General features: G+C 39.2%; 1 protein-coding gene across 1 annotated transcript in view; it reads left to right on the forward strand.

The window, feature by feature from the left end:
- col6a3 (collagen, type VI, alpha 3) overlaps positions 1–21,191 on the forward strand; it is a 44,702-nt gene that overhangs the window by 16,518 nt on the left and 6,993 nt on the right. The window contains exons 20-55 of the mRNA XM_059500790.1: positions 75–674; positions 902–1,501; positions 1,657–2,253; positions 2,631–3,326; positions 3,603–4,202; positions 4,430–5,029; positions 8,204–8,809; positions 10,077–10,697; positions 10,869–11,456; positions 11,582–12,196; positions 12,299–12,633; positions 12,757–12,835; positions 13,026–13,171; positions 13,293–13,385; positions 13,499–13,552; positions 14,067–14,138; positions 14,228–14,254; positions 14,374–14,418; positions 14,514–14,567; positions 14,659–14,721; positions 14,843–14,908; positions 15,485–15,538; positions 15,852–15,887; positions 17,106–17,168; positions 17,306–17,368; positions 17,526–17,588; positions 17,877–17,939; positions 18,546–18,596; positions 19,098–19,133; positions 19,250–19,312; positions 19,394–19,456; positions 19,727–19,759; positions 19,859–19,895; positions 20,027–20,038; positions 20,151–20,644; positions 21,001–21,103. Of these exons, the coding sequence (XP_059356773.1) occupies positions 75–674; positions 902–1,501; positions 1,657–2,253; positions 2,631–3,326; positions 3,603–4,202; positions 4,430–5,029; positions 8,204–8,809; positions 10,077–10,697; positions 10,869–11,456; positions 11,582–12,196; positions 12,299–12,633; positions 12,757–12,835; positions 13,026–13,171; positions 13,293–13,385; positions 13,499–13,552; positions 14,067–14,138; positions 14,228–14,254; positions 14,374–14,418; positions 14,514–14,567; positions 14,659–14,721; positions 14,843–14,908; positions 15,485–15,538; positions 15,852–15,887; positions 17,106–17,168; positions 17,306–17,368; positions 17,526–17,588; positions 17,877–17,939; positions 18,546–18,596; positions 19,098–19,133; positions 19,250–19,312; positions 19,394–19,456; positions 19,727–19,759; positions 19,859–19,895; positions 20,027–20,038; positions 20,151–20,644; positions 21,001–21,103 (8,391 nt within the window). The remainder of the gene's footprint in view (positions 1–74; positions 675–901; positions 1,502–1,656; positions 2,254–2,630; positions 3,327–3,602; positions 4,203–4,429; positions 5,030–8,203; positions 8,810–10,076; positions 10,698–10,868; positions 11,457–11,581; positions 12,197–12,298; positions 12,634–12,756; positions 12,836–13,025; positions 13,172–13,292; positions 13,386–13,498; positions 13,553–14,066; positions 14,139–14,227; positions 14,255–14,373; positions 14,419–14,513; positions 14,568–14,658; positions 14,722–14,842; positions 14,909–15,484; positions 15,539–15,851; positions 15,888–17,105; positions 17,169–17,305; positions 17,369–17,525; positions 17,589–17,876; positions 17,940–18,545; positions 18,597–19,097; positions 19,134–19,249; positions 19,313–19,393; positions 19,457–19,726; positions 19,760–19,858; positions 19,896–20,026; positions 20,039–20,150; positions 20,645–21,000; positions 21,104–21,191) is intronic.

Below are 21,191 nucleotides of genomic sequence, written 5' to 3' on the forward strand. Positions count from 1 at the left end.
ATATGACATTCTGAAGTATAATGAACGTTATTGATATTTCTTGCCGTTAATGCTGCTGTTTCCCCCCCTCCTAGCTGTTTACACCACACCCAGAAGGGACGTAGTCTTTCTTCTGGACGGTTCAGATGGCACTAGGAATTCTTTCCCAGCTATGCGTGACTTCGTGCAAAGAGTAGTGGAGAAATTCAACATAGAGGCCAACAGAGACCGTGTTTCTGTGGTGCAGTACAGTAGAGACGCTGAGGTCCATTTCTATCTGAACAGCTACACGACAAAGGAAGATGTTCTTGACCGTGTCAGAGGCCTGAGACACAAAGGAGGCAGACCCCTCAACATGGGGGCAGCTCTCCAGTACGTCAGAGAGAGTGTCTTTACTGCCACCTCTGGCAGCAGGCGGCTGGAGGGTGTGCCGCAGATACTGGTTTTGTTTAGCGGGGGAAGGTCATCTGACAGTGTTGATGCAGCAGCCTCCTCTCTGAAAGAGCTTGGAGTTTTGACCTTTGGAATAGGATCGAGGGGCTCTGATAGCAGAGAATTGCAGAGAATTTCATCTGACCCCAATTATGCCCTGACCCTGTCCGACTTCAGTGAGCTTCCAAAAGTCCAAGAGCAGCTGCTGGCCTCTGTCAAGGCTGTTGCAATTCCCATCACTCCAACATCACCAGCTGTCACCGGTATGTGCATGGCAGAACGTCATAGTACACTGTGTCTCGGCTTTCTACTTAATGCCCTCTCTTTTTTCTTTTCCCTTTGTTTTCTTAAAAAAAAAAATTTTGTGCAGTGGGAATGTTAGCCAGAGCTTGGACTGTTATTGAGGGGGTGAACTGATATGACATTCTGAAGTATAATGAACGTTATTGATATTTCTTGCCGTTAATGATGCTGTTTCCCCCCCTCCTAGCTGTTTACACCACACCCAGAAGGGACGTAGTCTTTCTTCTGGACGGTTCAGATGGCACTAGGAATTCTTTCCCAGCTATGCGTGACTTCGTGCAAAGAGTAGTGGAGAAATTCAACATAGAGGCCAACAGAGACCGTGTTTCTGTGGTGCAGTATAGTAGAGACGCTGAGGTCCATTTCTATCTGAACAGCTACACGACAAAGGAAGATGTTCTTGACCGTGTCAGAGGCCTGAGACACAAAGGAGGCAGACCCCTCAACATGGGGGCAGCTCTCCAGTACGTCAGAGAGAGTGTCTTTACTGCCACCTCTGGCAGCAGGCGGCTGGAGGGTGTGCCGCAGATACTGGTTTTGTTTAGCGGGGGAAGGTCATCTGACAGTGTCGATGCAGCAGCCTCCTCTCTGAAAGAGCTTGGCGTTTTGACCTTTGGAATAGGATCGAGGGGCTCTGATAGCAGAGAATTGCAGAGAATTTCATCCGACCCCAATTATACTCTGACCGTGTCCGACTTCAGTGAGCTTCCAAAAGTCCAAGAGCAGCTGCTGGCCTCTGTCCAGGATGTTGCAATGCCTGTCACTCCAACTTCTCCGACTCTGACCGGTATGTGCATGGCAGAACTTCACAAGAGCTTTCTGACAGGCTGTGCCTTGTTGATTACTCGCAGCTTAGATAGTCAAAGTGGTAGTGAACTAACGTGATGTTCTAAAGATGTTTTGAAATGTCCTGGTGTTAATGATGCTGTTTTCTTTTTCTAGCTGATGACGCCATACCCAGAAAGGACGTAGTGTTCCTGCTGGATGCATCAGATGGCACTAGAAATACTTTCCCAGCGATGCGTGACTTCGTGCAAAGATTAGTGGAGCAATTCAGCATAGATGCAAACAGAGACCGTGTTGCCGTGGTGCAGTACAGTAGAGACGCAGAGGTCAATTTCTATCTGAATACCTACACAACAAAGGGGGAGATCTTGAACTCCGTCAGAGGTCTGAGGCATAGAGGAGGGAGACCCCTCAACACTGGGGCAGCTCTCCAGTACGTGAGGGACAATGTCTTCACTGCCTCTGCGGGGAGTAGAAAGCAAGCGGGTGTCCCTCAGATTCTCATCCTCCTCAGTGGAGGACGGTCAAGCGATAACATAGATACACCTGCCTCCGCCTTGAAACAGGGCGGGATCTTGATTTTTGGTGTCGGCACCAGAAATTCGACCAGAGAGGTGCAGAGAATTGCCAATGATCCTACCTATGCACAGTCCATCAATGAATTCTCTGACCTTCCCAGTGTCCAACAGCAGTTTATCAGCTCCCTCAACAATGTGCTTGGTCAAGTCAAACCGGTGACAACTACTGTGCCGGGTAAGACAGATTCCCGCATGCCTCTAGAGAACAGTACTCTGAGCTCCTCTTTGCAAAGCGTGCAGTTGACCCTGAACAGTTTAAGTTAGCACTGCATGTGAGCAGAGCCGTGGGAAATTAGACTAAAAAGCCAAGGGCTTGAACTCTAGACTAGACATTCATAGATTTTAAAGTGTTTGTTCAATCACTCGTTAGCTTGCTTTAGGCAAAGTTTTTGTCTTTTGACCAATATAACCTTTAAATTTAGACCTTATTTCACTGCTTCGCATTCATTAAATTTAGGCAGTTTTACTCTGACCAAAACGAGGTATTATTTTAGCAGATGGGACTTACATTTGGCCATCGGATTGGTTGTAAAATAACTTAAAGGGCGGGAGAGTCTTTTCCCATTTGCTGTTGCCAGCTAGAGCATGCATACACCTACAGAAAATATCAGATGCCAAGTGCTCACGTGACTCTGTGTTCCATTTCATTATCCTTAGCTGAGCGAAAGAGGGATGTGGTGTTCCTGCTGGATGGTTCGGATGGCACTAGGAGCTCTTTCCCTGCGATGCGCGACTTTGTTGAAAGGATGGTGGGGAGACTGAATGTGTCTGAGAACAGAGACCGCGTGTCCGTGGTCCAGTACAGCAGAGATCCAGAGGCCCATTTCTATCTTAACACATACTCAAGAAAGGAGGACATTCTTGACACAGTCAGGGGTCTGAGGCACAAAGGAGGGAGACCTCTCAACATAGGGGCAGCTTTGCAGTACGTGAGGGACAATATATTCACTGCCTCCTCTGGAAGCAGACGTGTAGAAGGTGTGCCCCAGTTACTGATTCTGCTGAGTGGTGGAAGGTCATTTGATAATGTTGATACACCGGCCTCATCCCTGAAGGAGCTGGGAGTGCTTATCTTTGGCATAGGGTCAAGGAGCTCAGACAGCAGCGAACTCCAGAGGATCTCCCATGAGCCTAGTTATGCACTCTCAGTAAGTGATTTTGCTGACCTTCCAAGTGTCCAACAGCAGCTGTTCAGCAACATTGACACAGTATTTGTAGAGGTCACGTCTACCACTACCACGACGATAGGTAAGAAAGAAATAAACATGCTTCTTCTACTTCCTCACAGCTTTTAATGTTGTAGTGAGGTGTGCTTTACCTGTAGTTCTAGTTAGTTAGAGAAGGAAAATGATTTCTTCCTGAGTCGTAAATCTTTGCGGGAGGTGAGATGATATCGGAAAAACACAGAAAGCACGATTAATTGCAAAGCATCTACTATGTAATGCAATATGCTGTTTTCCCCTATTCCGTTTTTTTTTTTTCCTTACAATGTCCCCCATCTTACGTGTGACTGTTATTTCTTAGCTGAGGGCCGTAGGCAGAGGAGAGATGTTGTCTTCCTTCTGGATGGATCGGATGGCACTAGGAATGGGTTCCCAGCAATGAAAGAGTTTGTGCAAAGAATGGTGGAGAGATTGGACATAGATGAGAACAGAGACCGCGTTTCTGTGGTCCAGTACAGTGGAGACACAGAGGTCCATTTCTATCTTAACACGTACACGACAAAGGAAGACATTCTTGACAGTGTCAGAGGTCTGAGGCACAAAGGAGGCAGACCCCTCTACACGGGGGCCAGTCTCCAGTACGTCAGAGACAATGTCTTTACTGCCACCTCTGGCAGCAGGCGACTGGACGGTGTGCCGCAGATACTGGTTTTGCTTAGTGGGGGAAGGTCATCTGACAGTGTTGATGCAGCAGCCTCCTCTCTGAAAGAGCTTGGAGTTTTGACCTTTGGAATAGGATCGAGGGGCTCTGATAGCAGAGAATTGCAGAGAATTTCATCTGACCCCAATTATGCCCTGACCGTGTCCGACTTCAGTGAGCTTCCAAAAGTCCAAGAGCAGCTGCTGGCCTCTGTCAAGGCTGTTGCAATTCCCATCACTCCAACATCACCAGCTGTCACCGGTATGTGCATGGCAGAACGTCATAGTACACTGTGTCTCGGCTTTCTACTTAATGCCCTCCCTTTTTTCTTTTCTCTTTGTTTTCTTAAAAAAATTTTTTTTGTGCACTGGGAATGTTACCCAGAGCTTGGACTGTTATTGAGGGGGTGAACTGATATGACATTCTGAAGTATAATGAACGTTATTGATATTTCTTGCCGTTAATGATGCTGTTTCCCCCCCTCCTAGCTGTTTACACCACACCCAGAAGGGACGTAGTCTTTCTTCTGGACGGTTCAGATGGCACTAGGAATTCTTTCCCAGCTATGCGTGACTTCGTGCAAAGAGTAGTGGAGAAATTCAACATAGAGGCCAACAGAGACCATGTTTCTGTGGTGCAGTACAGTAGAGACGCTGAGGTCCATTTCTATCTGAACAGCTACACGACAAAGGAAGACGTTCTTGACCGTGTCAGAGGCCTGAGACACAAAGGAGGCAGACCCCTCAACATGGGGGCAGCTCTCCAGTACGTCAGAGACAGTGTCTTTACTGTAACCTCTGGCAGCAGGCGACTGGAGGGTGTGCCGCAGATACTGGTTTTGCTTAGCGGAGGAAGGTCATCTGACAGTGTTGATGCAGCAGCCTCCTCTCTGAAAGAGCTTGGCATTTTGACTTTTGGAATAGGATCCAGGCGCTCTGATAGCAGAGAATTGCAGAGAATTTCATACAAACCCAATTATGCTATGACTGTGTCCGACTTCAGTGAGCTTCCAAAAGTCCAAGAGCAGCTGCTGGCCTCTGTCCAGGATGTTGCAATGCCTGTCACTCCAACTTCTCTGACTCTGAACGGTATGTGCATGGCAGATCTTCATAAGAGCTTGCTGACAGGCTGTGCCTTTTTGATTACTCGCAGCTTAGGTAGTCAAAGTGGTAGTGAGCTAACGTGATGTAATGTTATGCCCTCTCAGTGAGTAACTGATCTTCCAAGTTTAGCCCTGCAGTTTTTCACTAGCATCTATGCAGTATTGTAAATCGCACGCCTATCACTACTACAGTAATCGGTAAGAAATTTACAAACCATTTTTGCTGTAGTTCCTTATAAATATTATGATGTCAGCTAAGGTAAGTATCTGCTTTCATGTTTAAACTTTTTTTGCATATATTGTGCTTTACCATGCTAAAATGATGAATGTTATCTAAAGGTTTGTGGCTTGTTAAGGAGAGATGTACTGTTCTCTTTTGGTTCAACAAAATGAGCAAAAATTTCTAGACTTTCACTAATGGAGGGTCCAACATCGTATGTATTGATCTATTGAAATTTTACATGTATTTTTTTATTCATACTTTTTCTTCCTTTAATATGCTTTAATTCTTCCTAATTACTTATATACAATTAGTAAATGGAAACATTTATTTTTTTGTGCTTTTTGAGAGTTCATATTTTATATTAAATGTGTGTAGACCAGTGTTGCTCAGTCTGCGTTGATTGATTAATTGATTGATTATTTTCCTCTAATGTATTTAAGATTTATTATCTAATTATTTATTATTTAATATGTTTTTTACATTAAATTAATTGCCCATGTTTAAATGCATATATGTTACCCTGAACAACAAAACCAGTCATGAGGATCTTTTTATTTATTGATTATTTATGCATCATCTGAAAGATAAATAAATAAGCATTCCATTGATGTATGGAAATATTTTATTGGACAATATTTATCTGAGATACAACTATTTGAAAATCTTGAATCTGAGGATAAAATAAAATCCCTTTAAAGCTGTCTAGGCATATGCATATTACTAATACAAAAAATTATAAGTTTTGATATATTTACTAGCAGAAAATTTACAAACTATCATCATGGAACATGATCTTTACTTAATATCCTAATGATAATGCATAAAAGAAAAATCGATAATCTTCATTATTATCTCCATATAATGTATTGCTGGCTATTACTACAAGTATAACCATGCTATTTATGATGGGTTTTGTGTTCCAGGGTCACACATATCAAATATATGTTAGTATGGTTGCTTTCCAAGTTTACAATTTATCAAGGTTGCAGTGTTTCTAATGCACAGCGAGCTGTGCAATTAATCGCATTCGAATATCAAGCGCATCTCGTCAGTAAAGCCGGTCCCGTGATTAATAGTAAATCTCCATCACCTGGTTTCAGATTGAGCGGCATTCACTACACAGAGCCGTAGTTCACTGACAATTAGGCAATATCAAAATCACTTTCCATTTCAAACACGATATCGCCTCGCAGTGGCATAGCAAGTCATCCCCTGAGCCCATAGCAAAAAAAAACAAAAAAAAAATGTGTGCTAACTGCCCTATTGTTAGATAATTCGCCAGTAGTGGCATATGAATCAATTATATTTACCTTTTTTAATTCATATTTGCAACAAGAAATAACTTATTTGAATGCATGATAAAAAATAATCAGAACAATTTAATACAAACGAATGTCTCATGAAATCGATTGATCAGATTTTCAAAAAACGTTAATTAAGTCTAATAAAATTTGTATTGATGTTTTTCATGTTAAATATATAATAATAGCATATCATATCATAATTTAATATAATATTCCTAAAATATTATGATGTTAATCTTATTTCGTTATTTTTCAAGATGTCACAATGTCACAATGTCAAAGGCTATATTTGTACTGAATGCACACACTTTGGGCACAGCGGGCAAAAAATCATACAAACAAAACAACAACAACAAAAAAGTAAAAAAATTAAAATAAAAATAGTGAGGGGATATTTGAATTATTTGTTAATAAACTAGTGTTTTCTGAGTCAGTGTCACAAAAATTAATTTGACAATCCTGGCTCGCCATCTCCTCAATTGGATGCGCCTTTAGAGAGAAATGCTTCTTTGCAGATAACATTATGAATGAGTTTTTGTTTTTGATTTTAATTATTTAGTTTTAAAGTAGTAATTCAAAGCTTTTTGTAGATATGTTTATGTCTATGAGGCAGGTATTTGCTGAGTTTAGGTTAATTTTTGTGAAGCCCTCCCGCTCAAGTCAGAGATGCAAAATGTTTTTCTTTTTCTTTTCTTTTTTTGAGATTGCGCTGGTGACACAAGCGTGCTTCAGCTTCCACTTTCGGCACAAACTATCAGATAGGCGCCTAATAGATGCACATTTATCTGGGTTCAATTTTTAAATTAGTATGGTAAATTAATATGGTCAAAAGCATGACGTTTTTTTTATTTTTTTATTTAACAAACATAAAATGTTCCAAACATATTTCTAAATTAACTTAATAAAGAAACTAAAAGAAATATTACCACTTTGCCATTAAAAAAACAAAGCTGAAATACACTCTTAAAAATAAAGGTGCTTCAAAAGGTTTTTCAAGCGATGCCATAGAAGAACCATTTCTGGTTCCACAAAGAACAATTTTGTCAAAGGTTCTTTAAAGAACCATCTCTTTCTTACTTTTTTTATAATCTGAAGTACCTTCTTTTGCCACAATGACCATTTTGTGGAACAGAAAGGTTCTTCAGACATTAAAGGTTCTATATGGAACCATTTAGAAAAAAAGGTTCTTCTATGGCATCGTGAGGCACCTTTATTTTTTAGAATGTATTGTAATGGCTGCAACAGCAGCTGTGTATGGGGTAGAAAGAGAAAAAAAAGACACAGGCTCCAGTCGGACTCAGGGAGAAATTCTGATAAGCTGTAGGACAAGTGCCAGGCCCCTGGGCTCAGCAGGCCCCCAAACTGCCTGGGCCCAAATGCATCTGCATGCCCTGCATGCCCAGACGCTATGCCGCTGTCGCCTAACTTGTCACTGAGCTTTGGCTCTGTGTAGTGAATGCCGCCCAATCTGAAAGCAGGTGAAAATTAGTTATGTTCATTGATCGGGAACAAAGGATTGTACAGTTTATGTAATTATATTCATGTTGCTGTTGGGTGTGTATACAGACTGTCCCTCATCTAGTCAGCAACATTTGATATTAAATCTTAATTTTTTTTTTTTTTTTTTTTTTAGCCGAGTCCCAAGGACCTAAGAAGGACATCATCTTTGTGATTGATGGCTCTGAAGGTGTTGGCAGAGAGTTCCCAATTATACAGGAGTTTGTGCGCAGAGTTGTGGAGAACCTCAATGTTGGTGAGAACAAGATCCGAGTAGGCGTGGTGCAGTATGGAGATTTACCGTATGCAGACATATACCTCAACTCACACAGGTCCAAAGAAGGTGTCCTAAACGGCATTAAGGATCTTCGACAACGAGGGGGGAGACAGCGTAACCTTGGTCGGGCCATTGACTTTGTTAGTCGTGACGTCCTGGCTCCTGGACATGGTGGAAGGAAACAGGAGGGAGTTCCACAATTTGTTGTTGTAATTTCAGGAGGAAAAGCTTCAGACAATATAAGACCATCTGCAACTGCACTGAAACAGTCAGGAGTCGTCCCTTTTAGCATAGGAACAAGAGATGTGGACACTCAGGAATTGCAGGTGACATCCTATGTCCCCAGATTTGCCTACACAGTTGATGACTTGCCTGGACTATATACAATTCAGGACACACTCATCACCTCCCTGACAGAGCTATCTAGTGAGGAGTTATCCAAATTACGTCCTGTATACCCTCCAGGTAACTGTAATCATTTCATAATTGGGTTTCTTGACCAGACTCATAGACTTCATAGACCAGAATTAGTTTCCATTACATCTGATTTTTTTTATATCTGGTCCAGCTGGTGGTTAAACTTAGTTCTCTTTTAAATTTTAAGTTTGTGAAAATGGTTATCCAGTATGGTCTAACACTTATTGCTGGTTGACCAAGGAAGTCTTGCTGTTGTTAACCTAGTTAAGATGTTTGCTAGAAACACTAGCATTCTATGCTGGGAACAGCATCTAAAATGCAAAATGAATATCACCAGATTTGTTAGTCTTTTCAACAGGAAAAGCATAAAAAATACACCTTTGAAGGTTTGAAAGTTTTCATGACACATTTTATTATATTCCTTAAATATGTTGTTAAACTGCAGTCATCTATTGGTAATGCATGACCATTCTCTAACCATATGAATAAAATGCTCAGTTTTGCTGCTGCCTTTTAAGACTTCAACTTTCACTGTTATGATTGGCTAAAATTTTTGCATAAGAAAAATGTGGCCATATTCTTGTTGCTGCATAAAGCCTGCTGATCAGATTATAAATTACTAGATCAAGAAAGTGCTTTCCACTGTTGTGTGCTGTTGGTATTGTAAGCACTTCCCTTGGTAAACTTGGCATTATGAGCACTTTCTGTGTCTGTTTGCCTCTTTAAGAAGAATCGTTTATGTATACACATGTAGCGACAAGTGTAAATCGCTTTGGATGAAAGCATCTGCAAAATTACTAAATGTAAATGCAATGGACTGTGGCTAAAAAGACAACATTAAGTATGGTCAGCTTCTCCATTGGCTTTTGTTTTTGAGGCATTCTTGACACAGCAGCAAAACACAGCACTCATGGTGTGACACATTGAGACAGACCTTCTGCAATGGTCAAAGGCTCACATCAATTATAATAGCACAAACAGTTAAAGTTCTTAACATTGCAATAAAATAATTGGACAAAGATAGCAGTCTAACTCATATTTACATTTACATTTTCAACATACATTGGATATTAATCGAACAAATGCTTACAACATTTTATCAAGTGTAAATCAGCTCAGATCAGCAAAACATTTTCAGGTGTTCAGTAAAGTCCCTTTTAAGTTCTTTACTTTGAATACTGTATGCCTGCCATTTTTTAGAACTTAAAATGAAAGAATTGAAAATTTAGTGTATAATTTGCATTTAGGTACATTTGTGTATTAAGATCTATTTATTTTTTATGTACAATTTTCATCTCTTTATTTCAAAACATAGAGACTGTAATTCCAGGACCAGTACCTCGTGGAGGAGATAAAAGGGATGTTGTTTTCCTTATTGATGGCACAACAAAGATGCGGAGTGAGTTCCCTGCCATAAGAGATATGGTTCAGCGAGTGGTAGAGAAATTAGATGTGGGTCTCGACAATGTGAGAGTCTCAGTTGTGCAGTACAGTGATGATCCCAAACTGGAGTTTCTTCTCAATGAGCACTCCTCCAAGGAGGAAGTTCGCCAGGCAATACGAAGAATGAGAAGTAAAGGTGGCAATCAGCTTAACACTGGCCAAGCTCTGGAATACGTTTCAAAGCAGATCTATCAAAGATCGGCCGGAAGCCGTGTAGAAGAGGGTGTGCCCCAGTTTCTCATCGTGGTAACCGGAGGAAAGTCAAATGATGATGTCTCTGGCCCCGCTAACCTACTGAAGTCAAGCCGCATCGCCCCCTTAGCAGTTGGAGCTCATAATGCTGATGAAGAGGAGCTAAAATTAATTTCCTTTAGTCCAGAACTAGCATACACCATTGCAGACTTCCAGAAACTTAAAACAGTGGAGCAACAGCTTTTCACCAGAGTCAGTACAATGACCAGTGATCAAATTTCGACCCCCCCTACACCTAGAGGTATACCACTTTTTCTGCTTTTATTAAAACGATTATTCCAAGTTAATCCACATTAGCAGAGCATTTGATGCCAAATTTAGTCATGTCTTGTTTATTTATAAACACGCGCATAGCTTTAATAGATCATGCAGAAATGTATAAGTAAATGTATTAATTTTTGTTTCCTATCAGTCCCACTCAGTCTTGGAAGAAAGGACATCATCTTCCTCATTGATGGCTCTGATAGTGTTGGACAAAACGGTGTTGCTCACATTCGTGACTTTATCTTGAAAGTGGTTGATCAGCTTGATGTACGACCTGACCAAGTCCGTGTGGCTCTTGTGCAGTATGGTGAAAGGTCTCAAACTGAATTCTCTTTGAACTCTCATGACAACAAGCAATCTGTCATCTCTGCAATTAAGAGATTGCGTCATATGGGTGGGCGTGGTGCTAATCTAGCTGAGGCGATAGATTATGTAATTCGAAACGAGCTCCAGGCATCTGCTGGGGTACGTCTATCACAGGCTTCCCAGCATTTAGTTGTGCTAACTGGTGGAAGATCAACCTCCGATGTATCTACTTTTGGCCCACTTCTCAAAGACGCTGATGTCAATTGTATAGGAATTGGTGCAGGAAATGCAGACCCAAGACAGCTGGCACAGATTACTACCACTGCTGATGATGTCCTGCAGGTGGCTGCTTTCCCAAATCTTTCAAACATACAGAGCGAGTTTATAGCCAGACTTAATGGAACAATTATAAAGGTGACCGATGAGCCAGGTAGGTAGAGCTTTAGTGTCATTGTTATGTTTGACATTCTTTACATGATGGGTATGTAGTAATAGGCCATAAATGTTTGTTTGTTCATTTATTCAGCCTGTTTTATTTTCTCTGATTTCCCCTAGTTCCTGAGCTCCCACAGGCCAAGACTGCTGACATTGTGTTTTTGTTTGATGGCTCAATCAATCTGGGCAGGGAAAATTTTAAAGAGGTCAAGGAATTCATTATTAATTTAATTGACCTTTTCTTCAATGAGAGAGACAGTCTTCAGATTGGTCTAGCACATTATGCTACAGATGTGACTGATGTATTCTACCTCAATACTTACAAAAATAAGGATGACATTATTAATGCCATAACTCGAGCCGAGTACAAGGGAGGTCGGGAAATTAAAACAGGCAATGCCATTCGCCATGTTCAGAAAACACAATTTGTCAAAGAAAGAGGCAGTCGGAAGGATGCAGGAATTCCACAGATCCTGATGGTAGTCACTGGTGGACGGTCAAGAGATGACAGCAAATCAGCGGCACAAGCTCTCAAAGACAGTGGTGTGCGAATCTATGCTGTTGGGGTGGGTGATATTGAGGATGAGCTCAATAATTTGGGCAGTGAAGCTACTACAGTGGCCCGAGCCAGCACCTTCCAAGAGCTCTCTGAACTGAATGAGCAGATTTTGCAAACACTGGATGATGAGGTTAATGGAATAGGACTGTGCACTGGAGAAAGGGTTGCCACAAAAGGTTTGGTTTTTAAGGTTATTTATAAAGTGAAAGTACATTTTAAGTGTTCTAAACAGAGGTTTACTCTCAATTTGTATTAATTCATAATTCTGTTTCTGGCAGAATGCAAGTTGAATGTTCTTGTGGGGTTTGATGTGGGTGCACAGAACATATTTGCTGCTCAGAAAACATTAGAGATGAAGGTGGATACTATTCTCCAACGCATTACCCAGATGCAGCCCATCAGCTGTACCTCTGGCCAGGTTCCCTCAATACAAGTAGGCATGCTAGCAATGGACTCTGCCTCTGAACCTGTTCAGTTGGACTTCACAAACAGATACAAAGAGCTTATTGAGCCCTTCAAGGCCCTTCGAAACCGTGGACCTTTTGTTCTAAATGCTGCCACAATCAAAGCTTATGCTGATAGATTCAAGAGTCAGCCTTTAGATAGTGTCAAGGTAAATCATTTTCATTCAGGGCAAATTTGCCGAACCATATTGTATGTGCTGAATATCTCTGTATATTTATAAACAATTATTTGTACTAAAAATTTAATTAATCGCTGTTTTACACCCATGAAGGTTGTGATCCACTTTACTGATGGATTGGATGCCCAGTACAACATCCTGAAAGAGAGAGTTGAGCTGATGCGTTCAGCTGGTAAGAGTAATCATGATTTTATATATATATGAAAATGACAGAATTTCATTACTTTACACTCAAATATCGATAGGCTGTCTGTTCATTTTCTTTATTTCTATAATCACCAATACTTATATTTGTTGTTGATGATGATTTAGACATCTCATAATATGTTACCATAAACATTAAAAAAAAAAATTTCCTTAAGGTGTCAGTAGTTTCATTCTTGTTGCACTGGAAAGAGTGCCACGATTTGAGGATGCAGTTCTCTTGGAATTTGGCCGTGGCTTTAGGTACACAAGACCTCTGCGTGTCAACCTCATAGACTTGGATTATGAACTTCTGGAAGAACTGGTGAGAACTGTCCTAATTGCTAATTGCTCAGTCAAATAAGCTCACTAAGGGATGGCCTTCTAAAATGACAAAGACAGTCGAATATGTTTGTCTAATATTATTTTGGTTGTCTCTTTTTAAGGATAACATTGCTGAGCGGGAATGCTGTTCTGTTCCATGCAAGTGTAATGGCCAGAGAGGGGACAGAGGAGCTGTTGGTGTTCCTGGACCAAAGGTCAAATTCATTTTTTGAAAAACAACATTTTATACTACAACATAGATAAAAAATAACAAAAAAAATCTGAAATGATTCAGTGATTGCTCATGTCAATGTTTGATTGCGTATAGGGTCAACCTGGTGGTCAAGGTTTGAGAGGACATCCTGGTTATGAAGGTGGTCCGGTAAGAATGTATTAATTATCTACTATGAATATATATATAAAGATTTAAAAGGCATATTTTTTTCACTCGTATTTATCTGTGATTTAACCTTCTCAATACTTTGTAATTGCCAACTTTTTCACTACACATAAAGTTACATAGATTTTACAGCATGCACTAATAAATGGAAAGATCCTATACAGTACATACCTTTGCACATACATTTACATATCTTTACCATTGTTACGGTAATGTGTTACGGAATGCATGTTACATAATAAAATGTGTTGATTTATTAATTTAAACCACAGCACTGGAGTTTCTTTTCTATTTATTTTAATGTTTTTGCTCACAAATACAATAAAATTCTCTCCCTACCCCATGTAAATCATCAACAAAAGAATTCTTCCTGAACAACCAAAACTTTTCTGTTGTCATTAAATCAGATTTTAGTTTGATGGCAACATTTTAATATGCAACATTTGTGTAAGTGGCATATTGTTTCTCATGATTGTGATAATCCATATTTTCTCAGGGAGAGAGAGGTCCACCTGGTGTAAATGGAACTCAAGGATTCCAAGGATGTCCAGGTCAAAGAGGTGTTAAAGTAAGTTGAACTAAATTTCATTTAAGGCGGCACATTATGGTTAAAATATAACGTGACCAATCTAATGTATTCGTTTTACTTTTATTTAGGGATCTCGAGGATACAATGGTGAAAAGGTAAGAACTCACATAGATAAAACACTTTTGTTATCATGTCATAGTAAATTAATAATATATTACCATGATTAAAATTAACATAAGAGAATGTTTAATTAAAAGCATTTGTTTTGTTTTAGGGTGAAATTGGAGAGATTGGTTTAGATGGAATCAACGGAGAGGAGGTCAGCTATTTTGGATTTTGTTATTAGTGATCAGTTATACAATAGTTTGTTTAAGTCTTTGTGTATGCCATTTAAAATCTGTTGTTGTCTTTCAGGGAATAAGTGGCGTTGCTGGCCCTCCAGGAGATAGAGGAAACCCTGGCGAAAGGGTAAGTCATTTAGACTATAGTGGTGGGTAGGGTCATGAGGAATATATTGAAAATAAATATAGTTTATCTGATCTTTTTGGTATGTTTCTAGGGACCTAAAGGGGCCAAAGGCCAGGCAGGAGATGTTGGTCAGACTGGAATCCGTGGTGATCCCGTATGTATTTTATACATACTCATATATATCTGCCCTCTTATTTACTCAAGGATTTGACTTCATTTAGAATGAGTATTTCTTCCTTCAATAAGTAAGATTGATGCTGTTGTTGTTGTTTTAGGGCATCCCAGGAAGAGACAATAATGAGAGGGGACCAAAAGGTGATCCAGGCGATGCTGGCCCACCGGTATGGTCCTTTAATTTAATTTAATTTAATTTAATTTAATTTAATTTAATTTAATTTAATTTAATTTAATTTAATTTAATTTAATTTAATTTAATTTAATTTAATTTAATTTAATTTAATTTAATTTAATTTAATTTAATTTAATTTAATTTAATTTAATTTTTATTTTATTTTATTTTATTTTATTTTATTTTTTATTTTTTAACATAGTTCATACTGTGTCATTTTGGTAGATTCTTCCATTTATTTGTCTGGTCAGGACTGTAGCACATTCACACATCAATATTGTAACGTACTACGCTTCATATGAAGCTTCTTTTATAGTTCTGCACTATAATCTCATAAAAAATCATAGATGTTGTTTTATTAATTATTTTTCATTTGATTAAACTATTTCTCATTACATGTAATTTTAGTCTCTGGTCATTGTCAAACTTTAAAACTTGGCCAAGCTTTACGTATAGTAGTAATTCTTGCACATTTTGTTAGTGTGTCCTAAATGTGTGTCTGTGTCTATGTTAATAAAATCCACAAATCTAATTGCATTTTTGAAGTTCACTGAATTTTTTTCTTCAGGGAGAGCCAGGAGTGGACGGAAATAAAGGAGGACCTGGTGAACCAGGCAGACGGGTATGCTTCCTCAACCAAAGAGAATGTCTTTTCTAACTTACCCAGCAGTGCTGAATGGGCTAAAATCCTTGCAGTCAGTTCATAAATAATCTCTTAAAAAATCCCAAACAGCTCAATCAAATGTTTCGAATCTAAGAGTTAAAAGAAAACTGTTATGAGATAAGAATCAATTTCTATATTAGCTTTGACAGTTAATATATAGCTTTCGTGTTGGCAATACATTTCAAATAATATTATATGGAATATCCATGAAATGTTGAATGACAGAATGTTCTGTTCATAATCTTATTCACCACCTTCTCTTTTGAAAAAGGGCCCTGATGGTAGAAGGGGGTCTCCTGGTCAAGCGGTGAGTACACATATGCGACCCTGGACCACAGTCTTAAGTCGCTGTGGCATATTTGTAGCAATAGCCAACAATACATTGTACAGGTCAAAATTATTGTTTTTATTTTATGCCAAGAACCATTAGGATATTAAATGAAGATCATGTTCCATTAAGATATATATATATATATATATATATATATTTACATTTGCATTTACATTTATTCATTTAGCAGACGCTTTTATCCAAAGCGACTTACAGATGAGGACAGTGGAAGCAATCAAAAACAACAAAAAGAGCAATGATATATAAGTGCTATAACAAGTCTCAGATAGGTTAACACAGTACACGTAGCATGGGATTTTAAATAATAAAAATAAATAAAAATAAAAAAATAACCGATAGAATAAAAAAAGAATAGAGCAAGCTAGTGTTAGAGATCTTTTCATACACACACACACACACACACACACACATATATAATTGCATAATAAATGAAGAGAAAATAGAATACAAAAAGATTAGAAAGGTAGGTAGATTTTTTTAAAGAATAGAATTAGAATAGTGAGTGTTAAAGTTAGAGGGTCAAATAAAGATGGAAGAGATGTGTTTTCAGCCGATTCTTGAAGATGGCTAAGGGCTCAGCTGTCCTGTTGGGGAGGTCATTCCACCAGGAGGGAACATTTAATTTAAAAGTCCGTAAAAGTGACTTTGTGCTTCTTTGTGAGGGCACAATCAAGCGACGTTCACTTGCAGAACGCAAGCTTCTAGAGGGCACATAAGTCTGAAGTAACAAATTTAGGTAAATGGGTGCAGAGCCAGTGGTAGTTTTGTAGGCAAACATTAATGCCTTGAATTTTATGCGAGCAGCTATTGGAAGTCAGTGCAAATTGATAAACAGAGGTGTGGCATGTATTCTTTTTGTTCTGAATTAATTGTAAAGGTTTGATAGAATTGGCTGGAAGACCTGCCAAGAGGGCATTGCAATAGTCCAGCCTGGACAGAACAAGAGCTTGAACAAGGAGTTGTGCTGCATGAATATATATATATATGTATATATATATTTTTTGAGACCCTTTTGACTTGTTTTGTGGTCCAGGGTCACATATAAACTATTTTATGCCAAGTGCCAAGGGACATGAACATAATTTTAATACTCTCAGAGATCCAACAACAGCTGTTGTTTATTAGTTAAATAATTTATTATTATTATTTATCAAAGATCCTGTTGCATTTTAGGGTGCTTCTGGAAGTCCAGGAAGTGATGGTTTACCAGGAGAGACAGGAATTGGAGGATCTCGGGTAAATTTACCGGCTGTTAAAAAAAAAAAAAAAAAAAACAGACCAATAATCCGTCATATTCAAATGTTACATTTTTATTATCAAAGAGACAATATATTTTATGTAATATTACTATTGCATATATGTACTTGATTCAGGGTCCCGCTGGACCAATTGGAGCACCTGGTTTAAGAGGAGAGGATGGAAACCCTGGTCCAAGGGTAAGAGATGTTCTTTTCTTGTTTTCAATACTTCTAAAGGGATGATGGTATCAATAATAATGACCATTTGTGTGAATGTTTTATGCCACACACACAAACAAAAAAATACAATTGTGGGTTTATTACTTATTAAAAGAAACAATATATATATTTTTAGGGGCCAGGAGGACTGCCAGGACCTGCTGGAGAAAAGGGTAGAAGAGGTGCCATTGGCCGGAAGGTACTGGTTACCTTTATTTAGCAATTCATTGCAAGGTAGTTGCACTCTCATGTTCCAGTTAACATTGGCAAGCTTGTTTTTTTTTTAAAGAAAACATCTCAGTGTCAACTGAAAGCAAAGCTTCTGGAAAGTTTGTATTTGTACAGTTTGGGAAGAGGAAATTAACTCACATTTTTGTTTCAGTGAATTAGTGTGAGAATTAGGGTGCTCTTTCAGCTTCTAAATGTATGATCATTGCAACTTTTATAGATAAAATTCTGATTCACTTTTTTCTTATTCACTCCAAAGGGTGAACCAGGGGAGCCAGGACCTAAGGGTGTCGTTGGACCCCTGGGACCCCGTGGGGAGCCTGTAAGTGAGATGTCAGAGTCTGCACCAGTCATACCAAATACATTTCAAACATTGTAACATATGTTAAAAGTGAAAGTGACGTGACATTCAGCCAAGTATGGTGACCCATACTCAGAATTTGTGCTCTGCATTTAACCCATCCAAAGTGCACACACACAGAGCAGTGAACACACACACACACACAACAGTGGGCAGCCATTTATGCTTTGGCACCCGGGGAGCAGTTGGGGGTTCGATGCCTTGCTCAAGGGCACCTAAGTCGTGGTATTGAGGGTGGAGAGAGCACTGTACATTCACTCCCCCCACCTACAATTCCTGCCGGCCCGAGACTCGAACTCACAACCTTTCTATTGCCAGTCTGACTCTCTAACCATTAGGCCACGACTTCCCTAAAGAAGCCCTGCATGATCGCAAGGAACACAGACCACTAATAATAATAACCATCAGAATGATTATATAAAACATTCACTAATAGATTTAATAATTATAAACATTACTTCCATATTAAAACATACAGCATATTGATAATTTATCTGATCAATCGTCTGTATGACAGCAGTTTAGCCTAGATCAAACTAAGTGTATTCCTGTTTCCTGTGTATACAGGGTGAAGATGGACGAGATGGTTTTGGTATACCTGGTCCGAAAGGACGAAAGGTGAGTGTGTGTGTGTGTGTGTGTGTGTGTGTGTGTGTGTGTGTGTGTGTGTGTGTGAAAGGGCTTAAAAGTGTTTTTTTGTGTGTGTGTTGGTGTGCATGTGTCTGCGTGTGTGCTTTTGCAATGAATCGTATAGAATTGTTGCACATGCACCTGTGGAACATCCCAGAGTTTACTTGCAGTAGGCAATTAAAGTCACAGTTACAATAACTTAAAACATTATGGAGACCTGCCCAGGGTCCCTGCTCACATATTTGAATATGCAGTAAGTTCTGCTGAAGGGAGGCATGAGGACTGCAGATAAACTGAGCAATGGAAAGCGTAATAATCAGCTTTGTCCTTAATGTAAGATACCTAAGGCTACTGGGAGGTTCATTATTCCATTTCTGATCATCAAATGTCTGTGAAACGTGTGATGTCTAGTTCAGTTTATGTCTCTGCATACTAATATATTCTCAAAAACGTGTATTTTATACTGAGTGTTCTTAAATGTTATTTTAGGGTGATGAAGGATTCCCTGGTTTCCCTGGTCCAAAGGTGAGATTACTGATGTTGTCTGCTCCTTTGAGTGTTTTACAGTATATACAGTAGTACTCATACTATTATGCACCCTTTAAATTCTAACTAACTGTTAAATTTGAATTGATTTAAAGGGTGAAGCAGGTGACCCTGGTTCAAAGGGAGGACCTGGACCTAGAGGAAACAATGGCCAGAGAGTGAGTAATGTTGATGGAACTATTTATAAGTGGGTCATTACATCCATACTGCCGATAATCACTAATAATATGTTTGTGTAGGGTACCTCAGGGGAATCTGGTGGACCTGGACAAAAGGGAGATAATGGATACCCAGGGCCCCATGTAAGCACCATACTTTAATATAATACTGCTTTAAAAAAATATATATTGATAGGAATGACTTTGGATGTTCTTTCTTACAAAGTGTTCAATTCTCTCTGCAAGTCATAAGCTTTGATTTACTCAAGCTGTTAAATTTTATTTAATTTTTTTTAATTAGTGTCAGGCATTAGTTTGGCACACAAAAATGCTCCATGGAATAAATCCAGATTGTTCTACCCAGCTGTGTTCAGCTCTTGAGAAAGTGTCTTTTTTTTCTGTTGACAAAAACAGGGTCCAAAAGGAACCAGAGGACTTGGTCCAGTGGTATGTACTTTTTCCTTTCTTTAACTGAATACGTTTCTTTATTGTTTTGTTCTACTTACATGCTTGGAACATTAATTCCAAATATTTTTGTCCTGACAGCAATGTGATCTGGTCAAGAAAATTAGGGATAACTGTCGTAAGTATAGTGATTGTACAGTGTATAATTATGCTGTCTTTCTTATAGTTTGAGTTATACCTTTTATATACCTTCTAATAGTTATGCTTTTAAATTTTGAAATCTTTCTCTATTTGTTTCTCTTCTTTTAGCCTGCTGTTATGGTAAGTGAATAAATTAACAATCGCTTCTGCTTTTGCACTGTACTGAAGGGGTCACATTTTAAATTACTCATTGCATAAAACTGTACTTTAGCTTGAGTTTCTAAATCTTCAGGTGCTCAGGAATGTCCTTTATACCCTACTGAGTTGGCCTTTGCCCTGGATGCATCAGATGGTGTATCACGCCCTGCTTTCAACAACATGCGTGACACTGTTCTCCGCCTGGTCGGTGACATCACTATTGCTGAGAGCAACTGTCCCCGAGGTGCCCGTGTTGCTCTAGCACTCTACAACAATGAGGTGACTACTGAGATCCGCTTTGCAGATACCCAGAAGAAGCGATCACTTATTGAGCGAGTTCAAGGCCTCCAGACTCAGCAGACCCGCAAACAGAGCAGCTTGGCGACAGCTATGAACTTTGTTGCACAGAATACATTCAAGAGAGTTCGCAGTGGGTTCCTAATGCGGAAGGTTGCTGTTTTCTTTGTCAACGGCCCTGTTACAGTCAATAAAGAATTAAGTGCAGCTTCTTTGCGCCTCTACGATGCAGGAATTTCCTCTGTATTCCTTCTTAACCGTGAAGATCGCCAACTCTCAAGAGCCATGCAGGTAGAGGCAGTAACTGCATACTGCAACAATACTGCATGTATAGTATTATGCCTTAATGCTTAGTTGGGCTTAATTTCAGGTCATATGATTTTGAATAATGTGTTAAGTAACTTCATGCCTTCATTAAGGTAACTTCCAAATCGATTTGAAGCTCACATAAATTTGCTGTGTTAGAATTTAAATGGGGGAAATGTCAATCACTAGGACAAATTATCTGTAACTCTACACAAAGTCTGACAAGTTTAATTAGTGTTTTAGTGAATCAGAAGTCAATTAATTAAAAACCTGACACAGCTAGAAACATTTGGCATAAAAGAAAGAATACCATTAAGTATGATACATTTACTCTGTTTCAGCTTAACAACACTGCTTTAGCCCAGATTATCATCTTACCCTCACCTGGAAGTGCTGAATACAACAATGTCATCAAGAAGATCATGACCTGCCATATCTGCCTGGGTATAAACTGTGTTATCATGCACAACAGAGTTCAAAAACAAGAAAAGCCACCAAAATTTTTAAAACTGCAAAAGAGTACCAACAGATA

Source organism: Carassius carassius, chromosome 19, assembly GCF_963082965.1.
Source record: "Carassius carassius chromosome 19, fCarCar2.1, whole genome shotgun sequence".
Lineage (NCBI taxonomy): Eukaryota > Metazoa > Chordata > Actinopteri > Cypriniformes > Cyprinidae > Carassius > Carassius carassius.